Genomic DNA, 16,547 nt, shown 5'->3' with positions numbered 1-16,547 from the left:
TCCTGAGACTTGGAGTGGCGGGGGGGAGAGGGGGTGGGGAATGTGTGTGCTCAGGGCTCATGGTCCATATTGATCACAGCTTAAAGTAACTTCTTTTTAATACTGACAAAAGGCTTACAAATGATTAATCTTCAAAATATAATTGGCAAGGATTCATTGGTAATTGTATATTAAAATAACATTAACTCCCACCCTAGCTGTCTTTTTTGAGAGAGCAGGAAAGGGAGTTACTGATATTTTGGGAATTGTGTGTGGTATACATTATGAATCTGAAAATAACCTGGTATATATATGTAAAGATTTGAAAACTGCTAAGTCATATGTAATATATTATGTGTAATAGTAATATCTATAGAAAATATATTTGTAAATGTCTATTTTCAGGAGATACCTGCAAATATGCTGTACTCTGTTGTGCCCTGTAGAACAACTAGAAATCAGTCTCTCTTTGGATTAAATTTATTTCAGAATTTTGACAAAACTTCTGGAGGTGTCGGATGATCCACAAGTCTTAGCTGTTGCTGCTCATGATGTTGGAGAATATGTGCGGCATTATCCACGAGGCAAACGGTAAGGGAAAAGTAGTTTAGCAGAGGAACTAATGGAGTAAGTGAAATCAAGATGCCCATAATATAGGGAATTATAATAAACCTAATTAAAAATGGGCAGTATAAAAGTATCAGTATAATACTATGGTGTAGTGGCCAGCAGAGACCACATTAGAAATTTCACGTTCAGGATTTTCTTTGGTTTGTATGATTTTAATTCAGTAGCCATTTTGTGAGTGCTGGTTATTTTTTGACTACTAGTAGTTACAGAGACGATGAAACATTATTATTATTATTTTTAATTTTTTAAAAAGATTTTATTGAGAGAGAGAGAAATCGAGTACAAGCTGGTGGGGGGCAGGGGCAGAGGGAGAGGGAGAAGCAGGCTCCCTGCTTGAGACCATGATCCCTGGAGACCACAACCTGAGCCGAAGGCAGACGCCCAACTGACAGAGCCACCCAGGCGCCCCGTTGTTATTATTTTTTAAAGATTACTTACTAATTTCAGAGAGAGAGAGAGCAAGTGGACATGTGCGCATGGGGGGAGAAGGGGCAGAGAGAGAGGGAGAGAGAGAATCCTAGATTCTCTTCTTAGATTCACAGTATTAAAGAAAATATAATACCTGTAAAGTAAAGTTATACTAGATGTATAGTAATAGAATTTTGTATTTCAGAGTATTGAAAAGAGAGGAATTCCTTGTGGGATGAGACAGATAAGACTTTACAGACATGGTGATGCTAGCCACATAGTTTAAAATCATTTAGATACATTAACAATGAAAAGTTAGGCTTTTTTTTGGAAAAATAAGAAATCAGGGTACCAATATTGTATCAAGAGAGAAAACATTAAATGGTATAAGAGGGCTATTTTCTGTTATTTGGAAAAGCAGAAATGCATAGAGCCTTGGTGTGAATTGTTGCTATTTCACTTGCTAGTTGGTTTTCTAATCTATAAAATTGGGACAGTAGTCATATTTCTTTCTCATGAGGCTGATGTGAGGATTAAATTAATTAACCTAGTACAATGATCAGAGTAGTGCCAGGAGGTACATAGCAAGTACTCAATAAGTATTAGCTACTTTTATTATTACTAATGTGGATATTTTATATTCATCAAAGTTTAAGGAAGACATGACAGTATTTATCTTACTTATCATAAAATAGTGTCAAGTAAGCCCAGAACATCTTAGAATGTGAGCAAAAATTGGCAGAGCCACAGAAGTAATTGCATACTTTAACATTCCACAATTACTTCATAACTTCCTCTTCTTCTTATAGGGTATAAATATTTAAACATTATAAAACATCATGTCAGTGACTGGATGGAAATGCATCTCTTCAAGCAGTTTATCTTTTCTCTCCAAGTGTCTATGGACTATATTATTTTTGATCTTCACCTTGTTTGTTCTAGATCTGATTTATTTATAGTAACTCAGACTGCTTTTTATTGGTGGACCTTGGTAAACTTCACTTCCAAAATTATGACAGTTTCATCTGAGCAGAATTTGCCAGGGCTGTGGCATATCGCATGGATTACATACTGAGTTGTCAGGATTGACACTGCTATATGGAGTAGGCTTGGGGTGGGTAAGGGGCAGCCTGCCTTTGGTCTCAGAGATGAGAAGAGGTTGTCATTCATGTCCCTTTGGAGAGTTTCTCTTGCACTTCTTTTGGGTGAGAATAATGAGCATGAACATCTCTGAACTCCATATGATGGGTAAATGTGGAAAATGCATCTCTTCTGGAAGGTAAATGAGAGAACATTAGGCAAATGCCATATGGGAAACTACTCAGTTTCCCATATTGGTACCTACTTCAGGAAAAACAGAAAATCCTTGAGTGTAGCTACTGAATCACTCAGTGTTTGAACTGCAGGATGTTTTCATTCTGACCCAGCAAACCTTCGTTACTGGTCTCACATAGAACTTTATTCTGGGTGCACTTCAGAAGCAGATGGCACAGATACAGCAGGTATATAAGTCTGTGTGTGCAAGCTCTCTATTGCATTTTTTAGTTCTGTCATTGTATTCTTCAGCTCCAAGATTTCTGCTTGGTTCTATTTATTTCTCTTTCTTGTCATTTTGTTCATGTGTTGTTTTTCTAATTTAGTTCAGTTGTCTCTCTGTGTTCTCTTTCATTTCCTTAAGTTTCTGTAAAGGATCAGTTTTGATCCTTTGTTAGGGAAATTTTAGATATATGTTTTTTTGGGATTGGTTCCTGGAGCTTTATTAATTTTCCTTTGGTAGTATTATATTTACCTGATTCTTTGGGGTCTGTGTAACCTTGCATCGACGTCTGTGCCTTTGAAGAAGTAAATACCTTTTCCAGTCTTTAAGGCCATTTTCAGCAGATAATGACCTCTTCTCTGTCGCCTGGGCTAATGGATGACATTACCTCTGGAATTACATTCATGCCGGGTTGGAGTGGGTTATGCACAGTTACGAGTCTGCAGTGGTGTCCGTAGTTGGCAGGTTTGTTACTGCGGTCTTAGGTAGGCATGTTTCCTGTCTGGTCTTCAGATGGCTGGGACTGCCTCCAGTACCTTGTTCAGCAGGGTGATGTTGGGACAAGGGTCTGTCCATCAGGCTCCACAGTTGTGTCCTTAGCTGTCCCCTTACCAGGTGTATGGGTGGGTGTAGCTCCTACCAGGTCCCAGGGAGGACTGCTGCTTGGTCACTGATGGATCCCTGGGTGGGCAGGATAGGCCCTGGGCCATGGCGGAGAGGAGCTGGAACCAAGTTCCAGGGCTGTTTCAGGTATCCCGGCCACAACTGAAGTCTGCATATTTGGAGGCACAGATGGGTATTTGTGCCACAGGTCCCTGGGTGGGTAGAACTGCTCCCTGACTTTGGCTGGAGGAACTGAAGCTGAGTATAGGATCATTTCAAGATCTCCTGAGGCACATGTGAATGTCCCCCACCAAATCCCTGTGTTGGAGGACTGCTTGTGACTACAGCTTGGGAGGGAATTGAACCAAATATAGGACCCTTTCAGGATCTCTGGGGTGCAGATGGGAGTGTCTCCCACTGGTTTTCTGGGTCAGCAGTACTGCTCATGGACTGGCTGGGAAGGGATGGAGCTGAGTATAGGGCCATTTCTAGCATCTCTGGGAGTATTGTCAGAGCGTCTCCTGCTGGGTCCCTGAAGCTGGTTGGCCTGCTGGCAGGCCTTCTGTGATGGAGCTAGAGCCACACATAGGACCCTTCAGAATGTATAAGGGTGCAACCAGAAGTCTCCTGCTGGGTCTCTTTGCCAGCAAGAATGTGTGAGGACTGGCCAGAATGAGCTGGAGACCAGTTACAGGCCCCTTTCAGAATCTGCAGTTTGACAGCATTTGTCAGGCTTACCTCCTGGGTAAGGGTGGGACTCCCAGACCTCAGCAGAGAGAGGCTGGAGCCTGTTCAAGGGCTATTTCAGGGTCCACACAACTGGGACCGAGGTCTGTGTGCCTATTAGCTGATGGATGGGTAGGTGTGACTCCTCCAAGGTCCCTTGGCTTATTTTGTTGGTGGTAGAACCAAAACCAATGGGATGGTAGCAGAATTCTCAGCGTTTTAGAGCTGTGTCCGGGTCTGTAGCCAGGACCACAGTCAGTGAATCAGCTGCCTAGGTGTGATTCTGCCATCTCAAAATGTCTTTCCTCAGTTGGAGAGTGCACCAGGGTTTCACAGTCCCCTACCTGGATCTCAGAGTTCCCAGGAAGGCACTTTTCCATGGATGGATACTAAATTATTGCTGTTGAAGAGGGGAGATACGTGTGAAGGATGTCTTATTCCGCCATCTTGCAAGCATCACTCCCATAGCCCATCTCTGCAAGTTTTATAGCATTGCTCTTGCCCTTCTTGTCAACTGACCCTTCTAGACCAAAGGTCTGGATACATTTAGTCAATGACTATAAAATAGGTGAAGTTATAGCTGCTGGACTGGGACATACTGATTTTGTAGCAGTGGAAGGGTTACAACTTTAGCACCTACAAAGACAAAAATAGAGACACAAGAGAGGGAGAATATTAATGATCTTTGTTTTTCAGTGAATTGTCCCTATAGCTTTCCTCATGAAGGAAAACACGGAGATCTCTCAACTGTTGGACACTTAATGTTTAATTGACTGCTGTCGTCTACCTCCAGAGAGTGCTGCCACAATTTGATGGCCATTCCCTTTAACCTATTGAAAAGTCTATTGGAAACAAAAGGGATAACAATAGCTTTTGCACCTCCCAAGCAAAATACCTGTCAATAGGTCTTTATGTCTGCCCCACCCTCCATCCTGGAGCCACTCTTAGCCATTCCATGGGGCAGCAAATATCACCTATCTGGTACTATAGACAAATAGGTCATTCTTTCCTAAAACCAGGACTAGACTCAGGTATTTGACTTGAACTGAAACCGCTTAAGGTTCACCATCCATCTGGGAAGCCACAGTGAGGGCACCGTCAACTGGTGTGCCCTACCCCCTGCCCCACCACCACCACTGACGAAGATCTCATTTGGGTGGCCCAACAGTTGTGAACACTTTCTTTCCAGAGGCCACGAGCATCCTTGGTATTGTACTTCCTGTATGAAGGCCAGGCACGAACTTATTTCCCTCCCCAAACCATAGTAACTTACACATTAGGAGTAGTCGTAAGAAGCCTGTTAAGTGTTCAAGGAAACACTACCAGTAGATCATATAGTCCTCAGGTGAACGTGGAGATCTCTATGAAAGGAACTACCTTTGCTGATTCAGTGGCGTTCCCAAAAAGAAGTGATCAGTGATACTACCTTAACCCTGGAAGACATTCAAGTTAACCTCAACTCACTGGCCAGCATTTGTTATAGATGACAGAATTGCCCTAGACTTCCTTCTTGGGGCAAGGAAGAATCTCCGCATTCTTTATGTATCCATCTGTACTTGGATTAATGCCAAGTGTAAAGGTCACTACACTATGGCATTTTTTTCAGCTGGTTAGATCCAGGACCTTGGGGCACATGGATAAGATCATGGTGCTTTATTGCTATGGATTTGATTCCAGCCTGCATCAGCCAGATTAATCACAGTGACCAGTGGAGTGATATATTCATAGATAAACTTGCCAGAAAGCAAAATAATGTAGAAATGAAGGTTTTATTTGTGGGGAGATATCTCTCAACTTTCTGTCCTTCTTGCACATTAAATGTCCTTTTCAAATAGATGTCTTCCTGGGAGCAAAGGGCAGGATGCTTACTGTCCATTAGGAGAGATTTGGGTTCCTTAAGTTCTGGGTTCCTCTTTTTCACATTGTGTGTGCAGGGCTCATTGAACTCTCTTCATGTTTTCCTCTGGAAATTGTGGCTTGGGGAACCAGCACAAAGTTCTAATATTCTTGCTATTGCAATTACCTTGACAAACTATCATTTGTCTTTGGCCCAGGAGTCTCAGTGTCTTCTACAGGCATCCATGAAACTATGGCAGCTTTGGGCACCTGGGTGGCTCAGTTGGTTAAGCGACTGCCTTCGGCTCAGGTCATGATCCCGGAGTCCTGGGATCGAGTCCCACATCGGGCTCCCGGCTCAGTGGGGAGCCTGCTTCTCCCTCTGACCCTATCCCCTTTCATGCTGTTTCTCTCTCTCTCAAATAAAAAATAAATAAAATCTTTAAAAAAAAAAAAAAACTATGGCAGCTTTATTTGCTAGCTTGCAAGTGGGATAAAAGCTAAGACCTTTTGTAGTTCTTGACACTTTGATATTAAGAACTAACATTAATACCATTTAAAAATAGCCTATTTTATTATGAAAAATTGAAGCTCTTTAGATAAGACAAAGACAGACTTTGCTTTTATATAAATATAGCTAATAACCAAGGTCCCTAGCCCATCTAAGATGTGTTTGACATGAAAAACAGATAGATGATAGGTGAATCCTTCATAGTTACATAATGGCTTATTTATAGTACTTTTGGAAAGGGAAAAAGCAAATCTAGACAAAATATCCTCATTCTAGAATCATAAAAGTGGTGAAAAGCTTAAGAACTTACCTTCTTACGTACTGTACTGACTTGTTACCAACATCAAGAACCAGCTAGTGCTTCAAACACCATATCTCCTGCTAATCAGAAGCCTGTTATGCCTTCACACCATCCAGTTCTGCCACATCCCTTCTTTTCTCCCTTCCCAACTGTCTCCCACAGTTAAGGATTATCTTGGATACCATGCTTAACTTCTCCAGACTACACATCGCTGGTATACACTGCATCAATCCTCAGTGCTAAAATACTTCCTAAAACAGTTATTCATTCGTTTGTTCATTCATTCATTCATTCATTCATTCATTCATTCTGCCTGCCTGCCTGCCTGCCTGAAACTCTGGCGAAGCTACTGTTTTTCTTTGTCCTTCCAGTGGCTTACGCGGATCCATGGACCAGTATATTCATTCTTTTTTGAAGCCAGTCACCAGTATTATCTCAGAGTAACTTAATTTCTGTACAGTCTTCTGCTCCTTCTTTGAAATATATTTTCAAATTATTTTATCCTTATCACATAGCCCTTTGAAGACTCTCATTCTCTCTGTGAAGTCATTCCCACATTTTCCTACACAGGAGTGTTTGAAACTTAATAGATTGTTGGTGGGTTTGCAGACCCACAATTTGAAATAAATATTAATAAAATTAATTAATACTCAAATTTAATTACAGTTTAAAGTACTGATAACTCTTTCATGTCAGTTATCGGAATTATTTTGTTTGTGATCTTTTACCAAGGTATCAAGAACAGAATGCTTGAGTCATGCATAAGTCAAGTTCTCTATTCACTGTTTTTTTAAATTTTTTATTGCTACTAAATTTAAAAAAATGTTAACTCACTACAATAAATTGGCAGGAATGGCAACCACAGTTTAAAACCTCTTGTAGATTGTTCTGGATATTCAGATCAATTTGAACTTGAAGGATTTCTCTCTGAAACCTGCTTTAACAGTTCATCATATACTAAGTTGACTAGCCCATTCCATGTAAAAGCAGGGAAATTGAATGTTGCTAATTGTGAGACAGAGGAAAAACAATTCCCAGTCTACTTTGTGGTTGCATTTGGCCATATAAGAGTATTTCTTTAAATTCAGTTGTAGCTTTTGGATGTGTTTTTTTTTTTTTTTTAATATTTAAGTTAATTTTATTTTTTAAAAATTTTATTACGTTAATCACCATACATTACATCATTAGTTTTTGATGTAGTATTCCATGATTATTTATTTATTTGAGAGAGAGAGAGAGAATGCGAGTGGGGGAAGAGCAGAGGGAGAGGGACAAGCAGACTCTGAGCTGAGCGCAGAGCCCGATGTGGGGCTTGATCTCACGATCCTGAGCTGAAATCAAAAGTCAGACGCTTAACTGTCCGAGCCGCCCTGGTGCCCCAATGTCGATGTTTTTGTTGATATATTTTAACCTATTCAAGATGATGACTACATTGCTAAGTTGCTTAGAATAATGGAAAGGATCTTTACTGCTATTATCACTGAAAATGCTGTCTTATGCATCACATACTGAGGAAACCAATAATTATCCTTTCCTACTACTCGAGGAAAAATAATGCCAGCAAAGAAATTGAGTAAGTTCCTTCCCCCTGCCAAAAGAATGGCATGTTTCTACTGTCTGGAAAGGCAGTCTTATGCTCCCCCATGTTTTCCTTCACTCAATTCTTATAACTTGATCAAATTCACACTTGCATTTCTTTAACACTAACAAGATTAGTAGGCAGGCACATTGTTGTTCCAATTGAGTTAGTAAAATCTTTTTATCCATGTAGCACTAACTCTCCCGGCTGCACATAACTAGTCCTCTGTCAGTACCAAATCCAACAACTTCTTGTCAACATTATGCCCTCCAGAGATACCAGGAGTATCTCCTCCATATGTGCACAGTACATGTGCTAATAGCTAATGGGCACCACAGTCATCAGTACAGAATTATACAGTGGTTAAGTGCACAGACTGAACTTGCCTGCTTAGGTTCATCTCCCAGCCCTGCCACCTGGTAACTGTGCGACCTTGGCATATAGGCTCTCTGTGCCTCAGTTTCCTCCTCTCTAAATGTGAGGACTAAGTGAATTCATATGGAATACACTTAGCACTCAACACATAGTAATTACTGTTTAGGTATTTGATAAGCCAGTTAAATGAGTAATTTTGTCCATTTGTTAAGTGTCTGCTATCCTGCATGATAGCAATTTAAGTTGATCCTTGAACAACACTGGTTTGAACTGTGTCGGTCCTCTTATATGTGGATTTTTTATAATACGGGACTGTAAATGTATTTTGTCTTATGATTTTAATAACATTTCCTTTTTTTTGCTTACTTTATTGTAAGAATATAGTATATGGTGTAACATACAAAATATGTGCTAATTGACTATGTTACTGGTAAGACTTCTGGTCAACAGTAGGCTATTAGTAGTTAAGTTATGGGGGAGTCCGAAGTTATATGTGGATTTTAACTGTGTGGGGGGTTGGTGCCCCTCACCTCCTCCACCCTCATGTTGTTCAAGGCTCAACTGTACTCTTCTCCACTGTATGTTTTTGGTATCATGTGTTTTAAACATAATTAGGAAGTTTGGCTTTCTCTAAAAACATAGTGTTCTTGTGGTGGACTTTTTTCTTTTTACAGGTTTCTTGGGAATGGTTTGTACTTCTCATCACATAGTAGGAGTGTCAGAATGTTGTCTCCTTTTGAATTTTGTGCCTTTCTCCATCTGAAACAGTAAAATTGATCAGTTGACAAAGTTTCATATCAGAAATGTTTTGGAGACTCCAGGTGAATGTATTGCTGGTCCAGTGATAAATCCTTAGGTAGCAATACTGTATTTCCTATCATTCTCTTTCATCACACTCAGATTTGTCTTGGCATGCGGATTTACATATGATATTCAAAATGAAGTCCTGTTCACTGTTGTTTCACATATTTGTTGTTATTTTCATGACTCTTTTTGTAGTTGAAAGAAACCCTTTTGATTCAGTAACTTGTTTTTGTAAATTCAGGTGGAGAGCATAACAGAATGGTAACTTCCCCCTAAACTGCAAGTTTAATAATTGTCCTCAATAAATGCAAATAAGATGAAAGTAAGCTATCCAAATGAATTTTATCCTGTCAACTGTACTTGCCAGTTCAGTTCTTGTGAAGGACCCACAGCCTTTAGGACTGTGATATGATTCCAGGAAACAAATACCACTCATTAATCTTATTTTTCACATGTGTATGATGGGATGTGAATAAAACTGTTCCATTGCTTTGTCCTCGGAAAGCACAAGACCACCTGTGGCCCTGCAGAACACCCAGAAATCACACTTTGGTGACTAGTGCCTCCGAGTTGTCCCGAAGAGAGTGTGCCCCCTTTGCATGCATAACTCACTGGTGCGGATGGTGTAGTGAAGATCGTTCCAAGCAGCAGAACATTGCAGCAGCAACCTCAGAACCACATCAAACCCTTCTAGGGCTTGTGCAGGTGCATAGCCGTCTCTGCCTGGAATACCATAATGAATGTTTATCTTTTTTTTTTCTTTTAAGGAGTACAACATCTAAACAGTCTTCCTATATTCAGGGAATTCCCATGGCATGTGCTCCCTTTCAGTGTAGAGGATAAAAATGCCAGCAGCGTGCTTTCCTAAATTCCTCTGCTTCCAGCCACATGCTTATGGCCTCGCTCAGCACATCAGATCTCTCTGCCCCAGACTTCCCGCAGGAATGAGGGTGGAGAGAAGTGGGTATGGCAGGCATTCCCTTCAGGCAGCAGCTGTAGCTGGGCTCCCGTGAGGAGGGGAAGCGGTAGTACCTGGTGTCTGGGCACGAGCAGAGGGAACTTCAGGTTCTGCGCCTTGCCCAAGTAGCATGCTTGCTGGACTGCTCATTTGGTCGCTTGCTTGTGATTCAGTCGTTCAATCTGGACAGCCTTCACGCTTGGCTCCCCGGCCTTCCAAGCTATACTTGCCTTTCAGGAAATTCTTACGCTTTTTTAATTAGGTAGTCAAGTTTCTATCTCTTCAAGTAAAAATACTGACTGATACAAAAATTCTTCTCTTTTTAATCTGGCAAACCAGTATATTGCCATTAAAACAAAACACAGTATCTGTCCAATTTTCTGTACTTCTAGTGTTTGGTGTGTGTGTGTATATATATATATGTATATATATATATACACACACAGCCCTTTTCAGCTTGTACATAATGATAACCTCGTTATGTCCCTTCTTCCCCCCAAAACTGGACTATGAGCTTTCAAAAAGAGGAACTGTATCTAACTAGGCATATCGTTTACCACAGTAGGGCATAGTAAATGTTGAGAGAAAGAACTATCAAAAGAATTCCTGCTGCTTCTCTTAAAATGAACACTTTTATATGAGGTAAATATCTGTTTCCCTTTGTACAAAGCCTAGCATAGCACATACAAATAAAAATTAATAACTTGTTTTGATAGTGGCATTAACTCTTTTTTTTTTTTTAAGATTTTATTTATTTATTTGACAGAGAGATAGAGCCAGAGAGCACAAGTGGAGGGAATGGCAAGGCAGAGGGAGAAGCAGGCTCTGCACCGAGCAGGGAGCCCAATGTGGGGCTCGATCCCAGGACCCCGGGATTATGACCTGAGCTGAAGGCAGACGCTTAACCGACTGAGCTATCCAGGCGCCCCTGGCATTAACTTTTTATCAATCAAACCGAATTCATTTATCTTTTCTAAGTTAGAGTTATCATGAAAAGTAACATGCTTACTATAGAAAACTTGAAAAATACAGAAAAGAAGAATAAAAAACAAGACTGTAGTTTTGAGGTAAATGTAATGGTTTATTTATTTTCAGGTTTTTTTCCTCTATACATACATTTTTTTTTCTTCCAAAATATTGATCATATAATATCTCCTATCTTATCTCCTGTTTTTATTCATTTTTCATGGGAATTTCCCATCTACAAATTTTAAAAAATAGACATTAATGCTGCCTATAGATAAATGTATTCCAGTGTGCTCAAATCTTATTAGTGGCCATTTGGTATGTTTCCAGTTTTTCATTATTATAAAAAACAGAGTGAACGTCTTTGCAAACATTTCTGATTATTTTCTTTTTTTCTGGTCCCTTAAATACATTCAATGAGAGAAAGTATGTAAGTACTTCTGAGATTTTAAAAACATTATTAAATAGAGAGGACTTCAGGCTCCAAGCATCAGTATGTGAGAATAGCATCTTCACCACCTTCTCAGCAGCAATGGGTGTTATCATTTCTTTTTAAACTGTCACAGGGGAAACTGGTATCTGGTGCTTTTAATTTGTACTTTGATAACTTACATGACTTACTGGGAATTTAGCTGCTACATTTGAGACAGACATTTTTAAAGTTTGCTGCTTATATCATTCATAAAATTTTTATCATGTAAGTTTCAGTTACCATATGGTGAAATTCATTAATTCACTAGGCATTAATGTTTTGTTTTGTTTTTTTTTTTTAAAGATTTTATTTATTTATTTGAGACAGAGAGAATGAGATACAGAGAGCATGAGAGGGAGGAGGGTCAGAGGGAGAAGCAGACTCCCTGCCGAGCAGGGAGCCGATGCGGGACTCGATCCCGGGACTCCAGGATCATGACCTGAGCCGAAGGCAGTCGCTTAACCAACTGAGCCACCCAGGCACCCTAGGCATTAATGTTTTATTTGATATCTGCTGTGTGCTGGGCACCATTCTGAGTATTGTCTCATGGAACTTCCATTCCAGCGAAAACCTTTGTGTTTTCTTCCACTACTTTTATGCTTTGAAAGAACTTTCCCATTTAGAAGCCTGGTAAATATTCTCCTGAATTAGTTTTGTTTTTAAAAATGTTAATGACCTTTTTTTTTTGAAAGATTTTATTTATTTATTTGACAGAGACACAGCGAGAGAGGGAACACAAGCGGTGGGGGGGGGTGGGGGTGGGAGAGGGAGAGGCAGGCTTCCAGCAGAGCTGGGAGCCCGACGCAGGACTCGATCCCAGGACCCTGAGATCATGACCTGAGCCGAAGGCAGACGCTTAACAGTCTACTGAGCCACCCAGGCGCCCCATGTTCATTGTTTCATAGATACGCATGTATCTACTTGCATGTAAATGGAATCATTTATGCAACCTAACCATTTTTAGCAATATGTTGTGGAATCATAATATGTTATAGTGTGATATAATTTCATTAGCCATGAATAGAATGCTAAACAGTAGAATCCTTATCAAGATATTTTATGTAACTATATTCTATAGTGTAGAGCTACATTAAGAGGGATAAAGACCTTTAGAACAAACAAAAATAGTGCTGTGCCTTTTAGGGTATTTAAAATTCACTCTAAAATTACATTTCTCTGTTTCACCAGCTGCTACATTCCTTAAAAGTTCTTGCCAGTAATGAGCTTGTTAATCATGTATTATAATACTGCAGGTCTCTAAAACCTAACATGCTATCGACTCAGCTTGTTTTGGTATACAGTTAGCAAGTTTTTCCCTGTTAGACAATAGCTTATGAACAAAGTACTTGGATCTAGTTCTAAATTAAATCATCCAAATACCCTGTCTTTTTGATGATGTCTTGTGTTAATGATGTTTTGTATTAATATACTAACTGGGAAGATTCTTTTCTCACTGTTTTTTCAAGCATCAGTGATTTTGGACATCTGTATAATCTGAAAGTAATTGGTGTTTCAATTAAATTTAGAAGACAGGAAATGTCTGTTCATTTTAGAGCATTGAGTTTCAGTGGAGTGGAGATTGTCCATCCCTCTGTGAGATCTGTTGGAATCTCTGGAGTTTGAAAAGAAGGCTTAATGAATAAATATAATAATGTAAATTATTAAAAGCAAAATTCTTTAAAATTTACGTGCTGCTGGTATGAGAAGATAGTATAAGGGTCAAGGGTTTAAAATGTCAAAAGCACCACTGTATAGAGGGGTAGGCAACACATTTGTTGTGAGGATTACATGAGGTAAAAAATATGAAGTGTTTAGCATTGTGCCTGGCATGTATAAAATGCTGCTGTTGTTGTTGTTATAAATGATATGTGATCTCTGATTTTTACATCCATCATATTTTATACATATGATGGTGGCTTTCTGAGATTATATTTATTCATGTACAGTTAATCCTCATTTTTTATGGATTCTGTATTTGTGAATTTACCTGTTTGTTAAAATTTATAATCCCCAAATTAATATTAACACTTTGGAGATCATTTGTTGACACATGCAGGGCAGAGGAAAGTTTGAGTTGCTGGATACACAACTAAAGTCAAACAAGGCGATGCTCTGTCTTCTTGTCTTAGTTCTTGTACTATAAACTGGTGCCCTTTTTGAGATTTGTTTAGTGCCATGTTTTTTGCATTTTTGTGCTTTGTCTTGGTGATTTCGCTATGTAAAATGGCCCCTCAGCATAGTGCTGAAGTGCTGTCTGGTGTTTCTGAGCACAAGAAGGCTGGGATGTACCTTATGGAGGCAGTGCATGTGTTAGATAAAAGCCTCATTCGGTCATGAGTTATAGTGCTGTTGGCTGTGAGTTCATTGTTGATAAATCAACAACAGACATTAAGTTGTCTTTGAACAGAAACATGTAAAACAGGGCTATCTATCGTCGGGTTGATGGGAATGTCATAACTAGAGGCTTGCAGGAATATAATCCTGTATTTCCCCTAGGAGTCTCAGTATTCACTAAATCAGTGTTCCTGGTGACTTTATAGAACACAGCTACCATAAATAATGAGAATCGGCTGTATTTTCTGTGTGTTGGAGGATCCAGATGGGGCCCAATAAATAATTCCCTTCCTACTTGCCTGAATTCCAGACTATTGAGAATCTTGACAAAGGCGGTAACAGTTGGAGGCCAAAATAGAATCTTCCCTGAGAAATTCAATAATAGACAGATGGCCTTCCTATTACTGAACCTGTTAGCCCCAGGTGGCACTGAACCAGTGTGGAAGAGAAAAGAGAGAGTGGGTGTGTGTGTGTCATGGATTCCTGCTTGCAGACGCGCCACGCATAGAAGTCCCCTCTCAGGGAAATAGGGACGGGCAGGGGGAGACAGGGGCATTACCTTAACCAGCAGGAGTAGGAAGCCAGCTGTGCCAAACCCCCTAAAGTAACTCATACATACTAATACCAGATTGGTTGGTTGAATAAGAGGTTGTGGTGAAATAAGAATGTCTTTAGATTTGCCCCCTCCCCCCCCAAACCCATTTAAAACTTATTCAGGGATGATAATCTTTTCATGCCTTTGGATGAAAACCTAGGTGGGTTACGTTACTTTTCCCCTCACAGCCCTATGGTCATTTTAAATCAGACATTTGGTAGTCCTTCATGCTACTTATTCAAAAGTAGGACTTCTCTCTTCTTTCTGTGATGCTGTCAGTAGGTGCAGGGCCATAGTCCTTTCTCTTCCTGGCTCCGTTTCCCTGAGCTTACCTACTGTTACCTTAAGTCTTCCTGAGGCTGGTGAATGGAGAAGGAGGAGGTGACAGGGAGAAGCAGGGATTTTCTTACTTGCTGTTATTGATGGCTGCTTTATGTTCTCCCACCTTGGTAGATGTCTGAAGCTGATAATTTCTCTTGGGAGTACCTTTTTGGGTTCATTAGAAGGACCTCTTCTGGGCCATTCACTGCAGCTCCCCTAGGCTGGGGTGAGCCATTGTGGTGTTTCATCTGGCTCATGGTGCCACTCAAACTTCTGTGCACCCCTAGGTTCTGGGAATGTTGGCTGATCCTTACACAGCTCCCTCTACTTTACCGCTCTGGATTACCGTGACCTCTCAGGCTTGGGCCACCGTTAGGCACCAGGCTGCTGTCCTCCCAACTGCAGGAAATGCATGCCTGTCTGTGTGTGTGGTTTCCTTGACATGCCATCACCACCTTTTTCTTTTCTGTAGGGCAGGGACCTACCGTGTGGTCCATCACATTCCACAGAGTACACACGAATCATCCTTCCCCTCCCTGGATCCTTTAATATTTGACATAGAATTCCCCAAGGGGATTAAAAGTTGTTAGAGTTCTTTATAAATTCTGTATATGATGTTCTCTCACAGATCCACTTTAGTGTCTGATATCTATTGATTTGGCATCTCAGTGATACTGACACAGAAGGAGATTTCCATATTATTGTCATCATCCCGTATGTACATGTATACCTATGAGTTTCAGCAGCTCCACAAAATTAACATGATTACGAAGATGTTAGGTAAACTGATACCTAGTTAAATCACCCGCTTAGGCAGATCGATATTTTCTAGTGTGGCAATGGATGATTCTAAGCACATGTGAGAAGGCGGCACATTATACCTGAATGTTACTCCTGATTTGTATATTTTTCTTTTAAAATTTCTATTCTCCATCATTAATCCCGATTGCCATCCTAGACTACTTAAAACTCTTGAAAGAGTTGATAATGCAAAGTGCAAAGGTGAACAACTGGCAGATAGTGAGTGTTGTGTAAATGTTTGCAATTCTAATTATTTGGGATTCTAGTAATAGTATGCTATAGCAGTTGAGGGAGGGTTATCATTAGGCAGTTTTGCTACAATAAAGGCCTATCTTTTTTGAAGGCTTACTTGTCCTTTAATGATGTCATTTTGACAAAAACTGGATGATAATAGATATTGCTATTAATGTGGTGTATATTAAGAAAATATAATAATCTAGTTAATAGATATTTGATGAGGACTTTCTGTCTTGAGCCCTGGGAACATAGGGTAAGCAACACCATGCATAGTTTGGCCTTCATGGATCTTCTTGTATAATGAGGAAGACAAACTTAATAGTTTAGAAAGTCATTCAGGTGTAAAATTATAACTCAGATGAGTACAAGGAAGGAAAGAGACAGAGTGCCGTGAAAAGGGCATATTTGAGGAATTACTATGGGCAGAGAGAAGACTTCTCTGAGGAAGTGACAATTGAGGCAAGATCTGAAAGATGAATAGAAGTTATCTGCTATATAAAGTGGGATGTTATATGAAGTGGGAAAGCCTCTGGGAGAGAAAATGGCATGTGCCAAGAGCCTGTGGCTGAAGGAC

The 16,547-nt window shown here is 40.1% G+C and overlaps 1 protein-coding gene across 2 annotated transcripts in view; it reads left to right on the top strand.

The window, feature by feature from the left end:
- The window catches only part of ATP6V1H (ATPase H+ transporting V1 subunit H), a 107,524-nt gene that overhangs the window by 75,200 nt on the left and 15,777 nt on the right, over positions 1-16,547 (top strand). For both annotated transcript variants that reach the window (XM_081815991.1, XM_081815990.1), the window contains one exon: positions 469-570. In XM_081815991.1, the coding sequence (XP_081672117.1) occupies positions 469-570 (102 nt within the window). The remainder of the gene's footprint in view (positions 1-468; positions 571-16,547) is intronic.

This window comes from Leptonychotes weddellii, chromosome 4 (assembly GCF_054177405.1).
Source record: "Leptonychotes weddellii isolate Sample4059 chromosome 4, ASM5417740v2, whole genome shotgun sequence".
In the NCBI taxonomy this organism is placed as follows: Eukaryota; Metazoa; Chordata; class Mammalia; order Carnivora; family Phocidae; genus Leptonychotes; species Leptonychotes weddellii.
Note: the sequence above shows the minus strand (reverse complement) of the source record. Positions and strands in the feature narration are given on the sequence as shown.